General features: G+C 54.8%; 1 protein-coding gene across 1 annotated transcript; it reads left to right on the top strand.

The window, feature by feature from the left end:
* Nucleotides 1-5,910: 5,910 nt before the first annotated feature.
* LOC129674480 (voltage-dependent T-type calcium channel subunit alpha-1H-like) lies at nucleotides 5,911-7,113 on the top strand. Its single transcript, XM_055604448.1, has 2 exons — nucleotides 5,911-6,209; nucleotides 6,503-7,113. Exon 2 carries the CDS (start codon nucleotides 6,521-6,523, stop codon nucleotides 7,058-7,060), a length of 540 nt encoding a protein of 179 aa, XP_055460423.1. The 5' UTR covers nucleotides 5,911-6,209; nucleotides 6,503-6,520; the 3' UTR covers nucleotides 7,061-7,113.
* The last annotated feature ends 9,734 nt before the right edge of the window (nucleotides 7,114-16,847 follow it).

Below are 16,847 nucleotides of genomic sequence, written 5' to 3'. Positions count from 1 at the left end.
AAAACATTTTCCAATGCGGGTGATTCAGTTCTCAGGTCAAAATATTTGTGCAAGGCCACACAGCCAAGATGTGATAGAGCTGGGTCCAGCCCAAAGATTAGCATGGTCCACTGCTTGCTCCAAAGGTCCATTGCTACATGGAGGCCAAGCTGGCCCCCAGCACCTGGACACCAAGCAGAGCAGTGTTGGCCTGGTTTCCAGATAACACTGGGCTAGGACAGACCTTTAGTGACAGTGGCCTGAGGAAAGCATTTACTTGCTTACAGGGGACAGAAAGGATGGTACAGGGAGGCAGCAAGAAGAAATAGCCTCGCTGATCTGTAGGGACAGACATCATGACAAAGTCTTAGACTGTAGGAACAAAGCTCTCCGCCCGTCCTGCTCCAAGTCTGGCTTACAGACCAGCTAGCAGGGTGTCTGCGTTAGTTACTACTGCTGTGCTGAAAACCATAATCAAAGGCAGGCAACTTGGGGAGGAAAGGGTTTCTTTCACTCACAGTTCTTTATAACAGTTCAATCATCAAAAGCAGTGACGGCAGGAATTCGTGCAGGGCAGGAACCTAGAGGCAGGAACTGATGCTGAGGGGTGCTGCTTACTGGTTTGTTTCCCATGGCTTGCTCAGCCTGCTTTCTTACAGAATACAGGCCCACCAGCCCAGGGGTGGCCCCATTTACAATGGGCTGAGCTCTCCTGCATCAAACACTAATTAAGAAAATGCCCTCAGGGTTCCCTACAGCCAGATCTTCTGGAAACATTTTCTCAATTGAAGTTCCCTCATCTGATGACTCTAGTTTGTGTCAAGCTGACATAGAACTAGCCAGTACAACTAACTGACCCCTTTGCCAACTTGACATGCAAACACATCACATTTCAATTAGAACCTTTCTTTTTTTCGTTTATCCCAAGATAGCATGTTAGCATTACTATAACAATATAAAACATAAAAGTCCCACCATTTTTACAAATTCAAACACATTAAAATGTTAAGTCTCTTCAAAATATCCATTCTCTTTGAAAATCCAAAATCTCTTTTAAAAGTCTTTCAGCTGTAGGCTACTGTATGGCAGTCCCACTCAGAACAAAGCAAAACCAAACTCTAACAATGTAAATAACTCAATACCCAATAATCTGGGGGTTCACTCATGATCTTCTGGGTAGCTTACATCACTTCTCTGGTCCTGTCCTCTGCAGCACACACGGCTTGTCTTCTAGGCTCTGATTGGCTCCTCTCTACTACTGCTACTGCTCTTGGTGGTCTTCCAATGGTACTGGCATCTCCAAAACTGCTGGGGTCCCTTGCTTGGACTGGGCTGCACTTTCACCAATAACCTCTCCTGGGCTCTCTTCAGGGACTCCAACCCTGCAACCACAATGCCAAGCCTCAATTGCTCCCCATAACCCCTTCATTCCTTCAAAACCAGTACCACCTGGGTGACTCTTACGTTACCAAGTTTGGCTGCCAGCAGGAGGTAAAACCTTGGCTGCTTCTGGAGCACAGCTTCCATCTGGAACTTGAGCCAGGCCTCCAATCTGCACTGCTCTCAACAATCTTAGCTTCCAAACTCTTACTAAACATCCCACTGACCTCTCAGTAGCCCAAAGTTCCAAAGGTCCTTCCATAATCCTCCCCAAACTATGGTAAGTCACAGCAAGACCCCATTATCTAACTTGTCTTAGTCACAGTTATTCTTGCTGTGATGAAACACCATGACCAAAGCAACATGGGAAAGAAAGGGCTCCATATAGCACAGCTTCACATAACAGTTCATCGCAAGCAGTGAGGACAGGGATTCACACAGGGGGCAGGAGCGGATGCAGAGGCCGTGGAGGGTGCTGCTTACTGGCTTGTTTCCCATGGCTTGCTCAGCCTGCTTTCTTATAGAACCCAGGGCCACCAGCTCAGGAGTGGCCCCATTTACAAACCCCCCAAATTGATGCGGGTCCTCCCAAATCAATCTCTGATGAATAAAAAGCCCTTTAGGCTTGCCTTACAACCTGATCTTATGGAGACATTTTCTCAACTGAGGTTCCCTCTTCTGATGATTCTAGGGTGTGCCAAGTTGACATGAGACTGGCCAGTACACAGGGCCATCTCAGGAACACTCAGGGAATAGACTACCCCCTGTGCCTTGCCTGATACCACTGTCCCAGACACCCTTCTTCCAGAGACATAAGGAGGCTAGAATTGATGGCAACATTAGCATGCCCAGCCCACACCCCAGAGATGCATGGGGCATCAAAGTTGCTTGGCATCCTTAGAGAAGGCAGGGTGTGGAATCAAGATCCCCAATTCTATTATAGCTCAGTGGACACCAGTATGAGGCTGCCCAGCTGCTTGGTGATCCCATTAGCTTCTCTGAGCCCCAAGGTTGCTTTGCTATCACTCACCCATGCAAAAAATATCTCTTGTCCACCTACCTGAGGGAGAGTGTGCCTGGGGTCAAGGCGCAGCCTTATACATACCCACATAGAACCTGCAGGCACACCTGGCCTAGTAGACATACAGGTGACCGCTACAGGGCTGGGACGCTGGGTGACAGAGGCTTTGGTTGTGGGAATCCAAGAGGACCCCAGGCCCTCTGAGTTTAAAGGACCTAACTCTAGGTGAAGCCAGGTCTGGCAGCCTGGCAGGGCCAATGTGGCATGCAAAGGGTGCCTGTGGTCTGAGGGAGATGGTTAAGAGGAGATAGGATAGTGGGCGCCTAGGCATGGGTATTCACTCATTCACGGAGGCTGTGGGTCCAAACTCCAAGCTCAGACTCGATCCAAGCAGCACGGGAGCCACTGGGATTTTCAGGAGGGCCATGGGTGTCCATGGCAGAGAAGACAGCCACATGAAGCTGAAATGGAAGGTCTCGAGGATCTGTAGCCAAGTCAAGGGTGGGTGCCAAGAGCACCTTCTGAGCTGGATAGGTGCCCACAGGCTGTGGTGAAGGCACTCCTACTGCTGACTGCCCTGTGGGCCACCCTGCCTTCAGCTGACCTTCAGCTAGGTGGAGTGACCAGAGATCCCCAGTGTCATAGCCCGGAGGTTCTCATTGGCTCAATTCCCAGGTTATGCGTCCCCCTTCCAGTCCTCAACTCTTTGTCAAGCAGCTCTACACACACACACACACACACACACACACACACACACACAGAGAGAGAGAGAGAGAGAGAGAGAGAAGAAAGAAAGAAAGAAAAAAAAAAAGAAAAAGACAGAACCAAATTTTCCAGAGGCCTGAAGGATTTTTAAATGCATCAGAACACTCTGTATGGTTTAATTAAACAATTTTAACGCCAACTTCCAAGTTGTCCTATGCTTGTCTCTCTCATTCCTTGCTCACCACGTGAACGTATTATGCGTTCATTGTTTTGAACCCGATTTTCTCATCTCATATCTGAGTAGTGTCTGCTTTTCATTTCCTCTCCTGAAGGCAAGTCTGTGTCACGTGGATATGCTCACGCCTGCAGCAAAGCGGACATCAGCGGGCTGATAATGGATGCTCAGGTGTGGAAGGCCACTGCAGATGACCACTGCCACAGGATGCTGAGGAGAGTTATCAGCCCAGGGACATGGGACCCTGTGAGGGCAGTATAGCCGGTCCTCGGTCCTCGGGAGGCTTGACAGAGCCGGGGGAGGAGGAGACACGGAAGAAGTTCCCTAAGGGTGTATCACTCTGTAGGTGTCCCTGAAGCTCTGGGTCCTGCTAGCTGTGGGCACTGTCAGACCATTGATTTCTTTCAAATAATGGTTCAAAAGTCCACAGCCAGGCCTGGGGAAATGGCTCAGTCACACACACACACACACACACACACACACACACACACACACACACTAGTCCAGGGCCTTCTATAGAAATTTGAACAGCAGTGTGTAACAGAGATGGGTGAGTCAGCCGTCAAATCTAGGGTGCAGGAAGCTCCCTCCAGGCTCCACGGGGCCCGGTAGAAAACCAGCGCTGGCCCTCTCCTTCCATCTTATTGCTGACCTCTGCAAGGATGTGTTCTGCTCTGGGGCATCCTCCCACTCCTCCACCATCTCTTGGTTTCCACAGCACCTTTGCATTGGGGCCTTGAAGCCTCCAGCCCTCTGATCCTCTTCCCTTATTCCCCAGGAAGCCTATCTTCTCAGTGACATCAGAGGCACTTGCCCTGACCAACTGATGTTTATCTGCTCCATCTGTGCACGTGTTCACGGCCTGCCTCCCACTGGAATGGAGCTCCCAAGATAACATGTCTAGTGGTCACCCCGGCTGTACCTCTGCTTGAGCCCCTCTGCTCATGCCTTTCAGCTCCAACTGGGGCCCGCCACCCTATCAGTAAGCTCTTGCACTTCATCTTAACCTTTAACAAGGGGTTTAAGGGAAGTGGCAGGCTTACCAGCAACCTTGTCCAGGACCCTGCGTTGGTATGATTTGCCTCACTTGTCTGTGCTTCTCTCGACTGTATTCAAGACTCTCGGCTCTCCCGGGTCCCTCTCCTGGGTGGCTAGGTCCTTAATTGCTCTTCGAGGACCTTAATTATGAGCCGCAGCCACCCACTGGTAAGTAGGAGCATTAAAATAGAGTAAATGTTTTCCTTTTCTTGAAAAGTTCATATATACAAGATGAGGTGCTGTTGGGCCCAGGGGCCTGCCCCGCCTGGACCAACATACAGGGGATAGAGTCCTTGCTCTCCACCACCTCCCTCCAGCCTGTGCCCTTCCCAGGCCCGGTGATGAGGTCCCCCCAGAGCCCCTGAGCCACGCATGGGAAGCTCCACTTCTCTGCAGTTCACCCTACCAGGGGCCCATCCAGGCATGGGTTTGCTATGTTGCTCTGGCCCTCCAAAGAGCCCAGCTGCCCCAGGGCAGAGAAAGGGTGGCTGCTCTTTGTCTAGGACAGGAGTGGTCTTTCCCAATAACACCGTGAAAGTGAAGGTGAAAGAGCCCCTTGTTGGTTGAAATTTGAGTGGATACACACCTAGGAGCTGGAATTTTATGACCCTAGAGTGGTAATTGTGAGAAAGCAAAAAACACTGCATAAATTCAGCGGGAGGGAGGGAGCAGCCCCTCTGTTCATGCCTTCATGGGACCAGGATCCTGCAATCCCTCGAGTATAAAGGGGCGGGGAGAGGGCCAGCGACATGCTTAGGATATACCCTTGGTGAGCCGGTGGGTGCGGGGAGACTCCATTCCGCTTGCGCTCTTTCACCAGGTCCTTCCGTGCGCCCCAGTCTCCACGAAAGAAGGGAAGGGGGATGGGCACCAGCAAGTTTGCGGAAACTGGGAGGAGTGTGAGGGAACTGCGTGCCGGAGCACCCGGGCTGCCCCAGGACAATCGGTGTCGCGTCTCGCATCGCGCCCCACGTCGCCCATGCGCCCCAGGACACTGGCGCCCCGGCACACCCAAGACACACGCGGTGGGGGAAGGGCACGCGCCTCGCGGCCATGGTCACGGCGTGCCTCCCACGCCTGCTGAGCCCCGCCCCCTAGCCGACCCTAGCAGTGAAGGGAAGGGGCGGCGCGCGAGGAAAGGAGGGGGTCCCCGCCTGCTCCGCGCCCCCGCAGTGGGGGCGGGGAAGGACGTTGGCGCCGCTTCCCCCGCCCCTCGCCAGAGCATCCCTGCGAGCGCCCCCTGCTGCCGTGTTCTCCCACGAGATGGTATGGGGCGGGAGGAGAGGTCGGGGAGTGGGGCGCGGACCGGGTTCGCCCAGTCCTGGACTTGGGGCAGGCGGGGAACCGGCACCAGAGAAGCACGGACCAGGAGGTGTGGGATAGCTTGTGTCTGGGTGGGGGCGGGACGGGCTGATGACCCCCGCCCACTCTCCGGTCCCTATCCCGGTCCCTGCGGGTCGCCCCCGGCCCGCCCCGGCCGCACTGGCCCCGCCCCTTGGGCCGCCCCCGCCGCCCCGCCCCCCGTCACTGCTCACTCCGAAGTTTCCTGCGCTGTGCACGGACGGGCTCCAGGGCTCGCTCGCTCGCTCTGTCTCCGGCTCGGCCGCGCCCCCGGCCCGTGCCTGCGGTCCGCGCCCGCCCCGCCGTGCATTTAGCGGTTTTCCGCATCTGGACACCGTTGCTGTTGCTGGGCGGGCCGGAGCTAGAGCCTCCGCGAGAGCTGGTGTCGGGTGGGCCGGGGGCGCGGGCCGAGGAGGCGGTGCTGGCCCAGCTCCGGGCTCCGGGCTGGGTCCCCAGTGACAGCGCCGCCCCGGGTATGCCCGCGGGGACGCCGCTGGCCACCGGAGCGAGGTGAGACGCGGCGGGTACGCGCGCTTACTGCGCGCCTTGGGACCCTTTGAACTTGAGCTCTGTGGGCTCGGACCCCCTAGGGCTCCCGCAGCCCTTCGCCTCGGCCTTGGGGGTGGGGCTGCCAGCCTTTGCCGGCGGGAGGGGGCGGGAGGGGGCGGGGGGCGCATTTGTCTCTAATAAGGAGAGACAAAGACATCCCGGCGGCCGCGGCTGTTCCCGCAGCTCCGCTCCGCCTCAGGCGGGGCGGGGGCGTCGTTCCTGGGCCAGGGTCACCGCCTGCCCTCTCTCCGCAGGTGCTGCCCTCCGCTACCATGACCGAGGGCACTCTGGCCGCGGACGAGGTCCGGGTGCCCCTGGGCGCTTCGCCTCCGGCCCCTGCAGCGCCGGTAAGGGCTTCCCCAGCGAGTCCTGGGGCGCCGGGGCGCGAGGAACAGCGAGGATCCGGGTCCGGCGTGTTGGCTCCGGAGAGCCCAGCGACCGAGTGTGGTGCGGACCTGGGCGCCGACGAGGAACAGCCCGTCCCATACCCGGCACTGGCTGCCACGGTCTTCTTCTGCCTCGGGCAAACCACGCGGCCGCGCAGCTGGTGCCTCCGACTGGTTTGTAACCCATATCCTTACAGGGTTGGCAGGGCGCTGGGGGCTGAGGTTTGGGACTCCTTCTGCGTACGCCCTGTGAACCCGGCTTTTGGGATCCGGCGCGGGCTGGGTAGGGGTGCGAGGGCAGCGTTCTTCTCAGAGGTGGTAGGGTTACGCCTCGGAACTTGCTGGTGTGATCTGGGTTCAGAGGCAGCTCGGGACGGAGAGTATGGGCGGAAGCAGCGAGGATGCCGCCGGCTTGGAAGGGAATGAAAGATAGTTGTTAACTCCTGCGGTCGGAGAGGGGGAGATGGGAATCCCCGCCTTCTTAGCTTTCCAAAGGAACACCAGAGTCTAGGTGAAGCCCCACTCTGGAGACTGGGAGGCCTGAAGGGGAGAAAGTTTTCCACCTGCTCTGTGGGCACTGTGTGCCAGGCAGGGCTGGTCCCTGGTTCTTTCACGGAGAGCCAGTGACGTTGGTTGAGAACTCAGTCTTTAAGGCTGAAGTCTGTTCAGGGGCTGATTTAAGTCAGGCACAGCTGGGGTTAGGGGAGCAGGGAAGCAGCTAGCTTTGAACCTGACCCCCTTCTCCACAGTTGCCTGACTAGAGAGGGAAGGACTGTGCCTTTTTAATTTTCTTGGCTCCAAGGCTACAGACTTTCACAGAAGCTTCCAGAACAGGGTTGGGTCAGTGCTGGAGGCATTTTGGGGGTGCAAAAAGGGGCTCCTGGCCACTGAGCAGGTGGCCTTTGGGGAACTGCCCTGGCAGGCTCTGAGGAGGAGCTGAAAAAAAAAATGCCTGGTATTGCTTGCTCCTTACCCCTCCCCCAGCAACTCAATGAAGCTGGTCACCAGGGTAGGCTGAGGTGTGGGTGCTGCTGCTGCCTTCCTGGGCTGGGTGGGTGGAGGGCCAGGGAGTTGACATGGGCCCATAAACACTCTTCGGGAGAGTCGGAGGCAGAGGCAAAATGAGCAATGTGTGTATATGTTTCTCTACCTTGTGTGTTTAACTGTATAAATATTAAATACAAAAGAGAAATCTGTACCAAAAAAAGTAATAAAGCCCGTGTTTCTTTTCACTCCAATCCAAACACTGGGTGAGTCAGATTTTTCTCTGCTTATAAAGGAGGATGGTGGTCTCAGGGCTATGGCTGTGGCCTACTCTGAGCCAGGTTGGGCTCATGCCTGCCGTCTTTGTCCTCTGCAGTTGACTGTGGTGACTGCCAGTGGTGGGCATCCTCTGGGTTGGCTGGCCCTCTGTGCAGGAGCAGGGTAACCTTGTGTGCCAGCTGTCAGTTTGTCCCCTCTGCAGGATTTAGGCTGGAGGTGACTGGGTGATTGGCTTGGTGGAAAGATGATGTGGCTGGGAGTGGTAGTGGGCCACTGGGCAGTGCCACTGTGGAACTTGGGAGGGGACAAAGGCCAGCCCTGTATTAATACCTGAGTTTGTTGTTTCCAAGCTGGACAAACTAAGGGAAGAAGGGAGTGGGCCTCAATTTGCTCTTCTGACAGCCAGGATCTGGCTGCACAGGAGTCTGAGGCTGACCCTGGTTCTTTAGCTGCTGTGTCCCTGAGGACTTCTAACAAGGTTGTTTGTGTTGCAGCATGCCGGGAAGGTGGGGATAAGATGTCTCGTGTAGGTAGAATGAGTCCTCAAGGGTTGTGGAAATAATATCGCCACCTGGCCTGAGCCAACTTTATGACCTAAAGTGGAAGATGCCCTTGTAGGCCTAACAGAGAATCAGGTGTTATCAGCACTGGAAGAGAGGGCAGGAGGGTGAGGAGAGCTCTCAGCTGGGGAAGAAAAAGGCCAGGCTGTCCCTGCAAGTGAGGCCACCAAGGGGAGAAGGTCCTCCTCCTGCTCTGCCACACCCCCATTTTCTTGCTATGTGTACCTCAAGACACAGCTAGATTCTCTTACTTCTGAAAACCAGGGATTCCGCGTATCCCAAGCTAGGGAGATGCCCTACACAAAGAGCTGGTTTCCTAGGTTATATGGCCCTGTCAGCACTGTGCATCTGTCCAGTGGGGTGGGTTCACTAGAGCCCTGGCCACATGGGGGTGGTCTGACCCCCAACAGATGCCAGGCTCTGGAGTAGGGGTGTGAACCTGGGCCCCACGGAGATCCTAAAATAAGCTGCATGCCTGGACAGGCGGGAGATCAGCTTACTGGGGAAGCCCGTGTGGGCCGAGGCTTTCCAAGCTCTTTGAGGCTCTTTACATTCCTGGGAGTTGGGAGGAGTGGCTTTGTATGAGGCAGGGGAGCCCCGGGTGATTGGCATGGCCAGAATTTTTACAAGAGACTGTGTAGTGTCCTGTGGCTAGAGTGTGTTTCCTGGGCCTCCGTTCTCCCCTGCAGGTAGACATAGTGTCGGCAGGACCTTTTGTCTTTCCCAGAGGGAGGAAAGTCGGCTTTGCTCAGGTGAACCTTTGCTCTGAGAAGCAGCCGCTGGCTCCCAGCAGATGCCTGCCAGCCACAGCTGGGCTTCTATTGGCTGTCGGAACCTAGGGAAGTACCTTCTCCCAGTCCGGGACCTTTCTGAAACTCTCATATGGCTAGCCGAGATACCGATATACACATAGTCCTAGTTCTGCCTAGATGGTGTTTCCCATCCCTGTGGCAAAGGAGCCTCCAAGGACAGCCTTTGTCTTTATTGATTTAGTTTGCTCTTTAAAAATACAATCGGGCTGGAACTTTTGGGGAGAGCGCTGTTTCTCCTACACAGGCTTATTTATAGAGGAAGGTGGGTGGGACCCGTGTGTTGTAGCCTTCTCTGCTGGGTTATGTTCTGCCCTGGCTCCCCCACCCCACCCCAGGCTCCTGACCCAGAACTGCCTGCAGCGCAGCTGCCTGTCCCAAGCAAAGGGAGGTGGGGCCTCAGGGGTGTGAAGCTCAGGAGTGGGCACCGCTGTCTTGTGTCAGCAAAGGAAGTGAGCTCTGGGTGTTTAGGGTATAGGAGGAGATCTGGAGTATTCAGAGGTGAGAGTCTATAGGAGCATTCCCCCTTAACCTCTCCTTCCCCATAACTGACAAAGAGTGAAGGGCATGTCAAGGTCACATAGGTAAAGAGGCAGTTGGGCTGAGCCCAGTTTGGAAGTTCACACATTTGTTGTAGCCCCAGCTTGACAAGCCTAAATCTTCATGACATCTTTTGAAAATGGATGCTTTGAGATGTCCCAAGGGCACGCTGCTCCAAGGTGCCTGCCAGTCCCTGGCTCACCACTGGCATGCGTGCCCCCTGTGGGGACTCACTGGGTCTGGCCTTGGGCATGGGGAGACAGTCCTTTGTCCTTGCCCTGCTTTGCCTTCATCCTGCACTTTGAGAACGGTCCATCTCTGCTGCTTCAGAGCATCCAGGCTGGCCCTCAGGGGTACTGTCTTGATTGCTGGGGGTCACTGGCCCTCTAGGGGCTCTTGGGCCTGAATTATGAGCCAGGCATATTAAAGTAGCACAGGCTTCTGTGGCCCTGGCTGGTAATCTACCGAGGAATGTTGTAGTGGGGGTCCTTTGAGGGTTCTTGGGTCTGAGGTAGGGGTGGTTGCTTCCTCACCCTCAGCCTCTTCTCTATAACCTGACACCTTGCTGGGTCTTTCTCCTACTGTTAACTGTCCATGTCAACTTCTCTTTTCTCTGGAGACCCTGAATGGCCTGGCGGAACAGCTGCTGTCTCCTTTAATGTCTACCACTCTCAGCCAGTTAGGTTTATGGGATGTGGATGAGAGGACTACTGTCTTGACAGGCACTCTTGTCTGTCTAGGGACACTTGTCCTGCATTTTAGGAGTCAGCCTTCCCCAAGGTCCTAGAGCTGAGCATTCAGTGTGTGCAGGTCACTGCTGGGAGAAGAGTGGCAGGACACATGTCCCCCACCATTGACACACCACCTAGCACCCGCCAAGTGGGACTCTGGAGCATGTGTGGATTCATGCCGTGTCTGGGTGAGGGTGCACCCACTCTGGGACTCCGTTGGTACAGGCGAGGGAGCCTTATTACCAAGAGCTGTGGGTGGTGGCATGTCGGGAAGGACCCTAGATGGATGAGTCCCAGAGTGGGTCCCTGTACACTTGTGTTGGAGAGTCATTCATACCCTCATCAGGGAGCTGACATACCCGTGAGATGTCACCTTTCCCGTCTCATCCCTCCACGAAACAGGCATAATGCCAGCAAGGCCGAGCATGTCCTGCTGAAGGACTGCAGGGTACATATAGGCTTCAGTGCCCATGAGGAAGGAGTAGGAGGCTCAGTGTAGGACAGGCCCTCTCTGGCAAGGACCGTGTCTCCTGGACCTGCTTGGGTGGCTCAGGAATGGCTGTTACCTTAGTGTATTTTGATTTGTTGGGCCTGTCTTCGCCACCATACAGTGTCCTAGGATAGACAGAAAGTTCTGCCCACCTAACCGAGACATCACCTTCCTAACCCACATGCTTCCTACCTGCATACTGGCCCCCAAGGGGAGGTGGCTCTAGGCTCAACCTCTGTTGCCAGCAGATGCTGGCTCCTTTTAGCAGGCCTTACCCTGTTTGTTTCTAATCACCCCTGGTGTTGACCAAACCCAGTGCCCCTTTATGATAATCCCAGCACTTCAAATGGACACAAGAACCTGACCATTAGCTACATAGGAACCATGGCAGGCCCCACATACTTGTTCTCCATGTACACCTTCCCTGATTGATCCTTGACCCCCTGTGTTATAAGGAATTGGGAAAGGAAGGGGCTCTTGACACCAGTGCCCTTGACTACTTATTAGGCAAAAGTCTCCCTAACAGAACCATCCAGAATCCAGCTACCTGTATACCTGTGGCAGGTGGAGCCCTTTAGAGGGTGCATGGTCTAGACTAGAGGCTGCTGGTACCAGGACCAGGGAGGTGGTACCTACTTGATGACCACTGTGTCTTTGTGAGAGGAAGCCAGTAGCTTCTTCGTGTGTGTGACCAAAATGGCCAGCAAGTGCCATGGTTTTCCTCCTGAGGTAGGTGGGAATTACAGCTGAACTACATGGGAACTACATGGTCCCCATGTAGCTGATGGCCAGGCTATTGTGTCCTTGAAGTGCTACAGGAGGGGGGAATATGTGATCCAGAGCTTGCTGTTAGGAGTGGGGACGTGAGAAGAGATAGAGAATTGGGGTGGGTAGGCCAGCCTGAGGACTCAGGAACCTGGTAGGCTTCCTCTTGGGGTTTTGGACCCTTCCTCAGAATGGGGCAGTGTTGGAACACAGCCTTTTGGGAAATTGAGATAAGGCAGGAATGTAAAGGCAGGACAAAGAATGAGAAGTGATTGCTGGTATCCTCATAACTTTGGAGGCTGAGACACTCTAGCACCATGCTGGTAAAGTGGCTTCACTGATGCAGGCTGTGGGTGTCTCTGTGGCCTGCAGGAGCACACAGGGTGGTCCGGGAGCTCCCTTTGCTTCTTCGTGTGTGCAGTGGGCCTGGCTCCCAGTGCTGCTGGCAGACGCCCCATTCAGGGTCAGGATGTGGAAGAATGCGGGGGATGGGACAGTCTGTCAAACAGGGATGAATCCAGAGCAGTGGCCTGTGGCCAAGTCCAATCCTCAGTCTTGAGCAGTCAAGGTCAGGCGTGCAAATCCGTTACCTTTGTTTATGCAGATGTCCGCCCTGCAGCTGAGCCTGTTGGGGAGGGGGCAGCAGCCCTCAGGACCTGACTCAGAAAGTTTTTTCTCCGCCTAGTGAGCTGTTAGCTTTCTCCCTTCCCCTGGCCTAACTTGGAGCATCCCTAAGAAATACTGGCCCAGGCTAAATTTCTCAACCTGAGATAAAAGGCTGGCCACAGCCCCGGGCAGAAACAAGGTATGTTGTGACATAGGGCTGGATCCTTGATCAGATACAGGGGACAGAGGCTCAGACAGGACTCAGTCCAGAGAGCCAGGGATGTAGAGGAAATGAACCTTCTGGATCTCCGCCCCTCATCCCCAGCTCAAGAGAGCTGGCAGAAGGTCTGGGTATACCCAGAGTGTTGTGCCTACCTGGAATAACTGACAGGCTCGATGTTGAAGCCACTTACCATTTTCTCAGGAAGGACCTTATGGAACAGACTTGAGCCGCTGCTACCACGTGGTTGCCAGGCTTGGTGTCTTCTGGCTTCTCAGATCCCTTTAGGCACTGTGGCTGGCAAAAGGAGGAGGTGGGCCATAGGCTGGCAGATAGATTGGGGTTCTGGCAGCGGGGGCAGAGACCAGGGACAACTGAGGAATACAGTGAATTAGGTAGGTGCTGGACTGTGGAATGTCAGCCTCTGTATATTCATTGCCTCCTCAGCTGGAATATGTGAGCTTTGGATAAAAGAGCCCTAGACAATCAGGAGCCAGCCTTTTTTTTTTTTTTTTTTTTTTTGGCCCAACACAGGCTGATCTTGGCTACAGGAGGAATTTGGGGGTCCCAGAGGACTCCTGTTTTACACATAAGCCCCCCCCAAGCTTTTGCCAGAGTTGGAGCCTGGACTTAGAAGCCTCCCTCATGCTCCCAGTGTTAGAGGTTGCCCTGGGATTAGAGCAGTCACTCTGACTACTCAGGTGGGGAAGAAGATGTCCATTAGGCTTGATGCTGGCATACCTGTCCCTGTACCCATACTCACCCACCACCTGCTGACAAGAGACCCATGGGCAAGACCTCAGCCCTGCCTGGTCCAGCCAGGTTCCTTCACCCTTTGCTGTTTCTGCCCCTTGGTACTTCTGCATTCTCTCATGAGGGAAGTAACCATGGCCCAAAAATGGGTTTCTTGTATATGAACATTAAATAAAGAGTCATTGTTTTATTAACATGGCAGTAGTATGGAACCTCAGTTTCCTGGCTGGCCAGACCTGCAGCAGGCAGTAGGCAGAGGACCTGCTTAGGGCTGGGGAACAGGCCAATCCTGGGGATCACAGCCCCTGGCTGGCTATGGGAAGTAGATGATTGCTACAGCCTGCCATGGCCTGACCCTGGCAGCACACAGGATGTTCCTGGCAGGCACAGTGGTTTGGCTTGTTGCTCTGTCCTCTTCCCTCTGGACTGTGCTATTGCTGTCCCCTCCCCAGGCTGGGCTCCAGGTTGGTGCAGCTGGGACAATAACGTGGGGAAGGGGCTTCAGGAGTGTAAGGGCTCTGCCAACCCCACTTTGTTCTGGCCCTCTTTTTTACCCGCCTCTACCTGGCAAAGCCCTTGGTATGTATGGGGGGGGGTCACCTCTGGGCCTCTCACAGACATGAGGACTAAGGGAGGCACCCTAACACTGTGTTAGGGGACAGTGGCTTTTACAGTTGGAGGAGCTGGAATCTCTTAAGTCCTACGTCCCTGTATTTGCAGGAAGGTTAGCAGCCCAGTTGACTCTGAGGCTTGTGTGTACGGAGAAGCTGAGGGCAGGGTGCCAAATGGGTAGGTGCAGTGGCTGGCTGTGGTGCAGGGCGAGCGGCTGTTAGACAGGCCTGTTGTATACAGGGCAGGTGTAGCAAGGAACTCCAGCTGGTGGACCTAAGCCCTAACCGCTGGAGCTACTTCCAGCTCCAGTTCTGAGTAGCGCCTGGGCTCCTGGGTCTTGTTGCATTGGCCCATACTCTGGGGTATGCAGCCCCCATGGTGACAGAAGCTATGAGTTCAGTCGGGGTTTTGGTTTTGGTTTTGATTTTGTTTGGTTTTTTTTTTTTTTTTTTTGGAAAGTAGAGAGACCTTTAATGTAAGTAGACTCCTCTGAAGTTTGGGTGGTGAAAGAGGTACCAAAAATTGCATTGTTTCTGTGGCCTGATTAGCTTTGGGGCCTCAGTTTTCTCCCCTGTGGCCCTGTGGCCTCCAGCTGAATGGCAAGGAGGCTATACACATAGTGCTTCAGTCACTTTAATGGGCTGAACGTTGTCCCCTTCGGAATCTGTGACCAGCAGAATGGGAGGCCATCCCCATTTGGCAGTGAGATAGTTCCAGATGTAAGTGACTGAGCCGAGGACAGGTTGGACCCAGTGCCTCAGATCCAGTGATGGGAAGAGGATAGGCTGTATGAGAACTGTGAGAGAGACGGGAGCAGCGTGGCCCCAGCCATAGAACACAAGGACTGTCACTAACACCAGGAGGTGGAGAAGGCCAGACACAGCCTCCCCAGAGCCTTGAAGATAAGCAGTCCCTGCTGAGGCCTGGACTGGGGACTTCCGGACCAGACTGAGTAGGAGTGAGTTTCTGTTGTTTAAGGCCGCTGGCCTGTGGTGCTTTTGACAGAGACACAGAGCCCAGCCCAGTTAGTGGCACGCTTGTCCACATGGCTGTGCGTGTGCCCTTCTGCGCATGCACGCCTGAATGAGCCTTTCCCAGATAGAACGCCCCACTCCTGGAGCGAGATGAGCAGTTCTGCTTAGCTAGGGCAAGAGGCTGTGATGTGCTAACCGGAGGTGGCCACTTGGGATAAATCAGATGCTCAGTGTCAGGCTCTAAGACAAGGGGTGGGCCACCTGGGGAGAGGAGAAAATCAGCCATGAAATCGGCCATTCTGACCGCCTGGTCTGCCAGTCAGGCCATGCACGGGGCTCACTGTTCTGGTCAGAGGCCCCTCCCCAGGGCTACTGCAGGTGTCTGGTGTGTTTATAGGGAGATCTCCAGGGAGCTCTGAGCTACTCCCATTCAGCCCAGGGGCTTCCTGGAAGGTTAGCCCCTAAATGGGAGTCTCTGGTGAGTTTTTACGGAGTGGACCACACTGCTTATGAGGGGTCCTGCTGAGGCACCCCTGGGATTCCTCAACCCCCTCTCCATCATAGTGGTCACCGTCCTTCAGTTCTGAGCAGAACGGGGGGAACAACAGATGCACACACTTGGCTATGAGAGCTGGTGTTCAGGTTCCCAGAACTGTGGTCCCCATAAGGCCTTGATTGTTACCTGTCTCTAGCTGTTGCAACTGTCTGCAGAGGAACAGGACATTCTTCTTCTTGGCCTCCAAGGAGAGGAGTGTTGTCCACAGATGGCCAGGGAGGAGATTGCTCTAATCTGAAGCTGCACCCTGCCCCCAGCTCCCAGCCCCTGTGCAGAGAGTACTGAGAAGTACATTATGGCCCATTAGGCTTCTCCCAGGGACACTCAGGCCCTGCTCTGCTAAAGCTGACCATTGGGTAGTGATCAGGCTAGAGGGATGTAGGCTGGCTATGAGTAGGGGTAGCTGGAAGGAGTAGCTATGGGCTGAGAGTGAGGCCCTGGGGTCCTTATTCTTGTGGTTATTCTGTGAAAATATGGTCCTGTGGTCACCTTGAAGCTATCCTGGGCACCTCCTGGCTAGTGGCCATGCGATACCGCCTTGAGGATAACTAGCCCTCAAGATTACTTTGCTCTTGGGGTTCGTGCCCAACCTCTCTGTTCCATGCTTCAAGCAGGAGAGGTAGCCTGCAAGTTGAGGGCCTACAGCCCTGCTTAGAAAAGCCATGGCCCCATCTTCAATGTGGCAGGGCCCAATCATGAATCTGAAGATGATGGAGAGAACAAGGGACCCCATGGAGGGCCTGGAGTCAGAGAAGTATAAGAATGTCTATTCTTCAGGAGGATGACTCCTGCTGTCTTTCCAGGCTAAGGGTTCTAGTCCTAGGATGCCTGGTAGGTGTCCTCTGAGGGCTAGTCCAATCTCACACAGGGACAAGAACCCTGCCCAGATGCCCAGCCACTGCTGTCAGGAAGGTACAGAGGGGCAAGGGGTCCATGGGGACCACACAGCAGTGTCCCCATCATGTCCCTTTGTCTTTGGCAGCAGACGCCAGTCCAGCCTCTGGCCGACAGCTGGTGAGTCAGCCTGCATTAGTGCCTCATTAAAATGGACAGGCTCTTCCTGGACTGCTGAGGGAAGCCCAGTCGTCTCCTGCCCTTGCCCTGGCTGTGCCTAAGGCCAGCTAAGACCTCCCTGTTGATGCTTGCTGCATCCCTACTCACACCATGGCCTCAGTGAGGCTCAGGATGCCTGTAGGATGCTTCCCATAAGATACTTTGCTCCATCCTTTCTGAGGTGGTGATGGCCTAGGCTGCTTCACTGTGGTGACTAGATGGGTCCTGCAAGTATCCAGCAACTATTGCCAGGTCTTAGGATCCTCCTATACTGGGATTGT

The sequence above is a fragment of the Psammomys obesus genome, unplaced genomic scaffold (assembly GCF_907164565.1).
Source record: "Psammomys obesus unplaced genomic scaffold, mPsaObe1.curated_primary_1811, whole genome shotgun sequence".
Lineage (NCBI taxonomy): Eukaryota > Metazoa > Chordata > Mammalia > Rodentia > Muridae > Psammomys > Psammomys obesus.
This window is presented reverse-complemented; position numbering and strand designations above follow the sequence as displayed.

What these genes read in the sequence shown, in the direction of transcription:
- LOC129674480 (XM_055604448.1), top strand. Translation starts at nt 6,521, where the DNA reads ATGACCGAGGGCACTCTGGCCGCGGACGAGGTCCGGGTGCCCCTGGGC.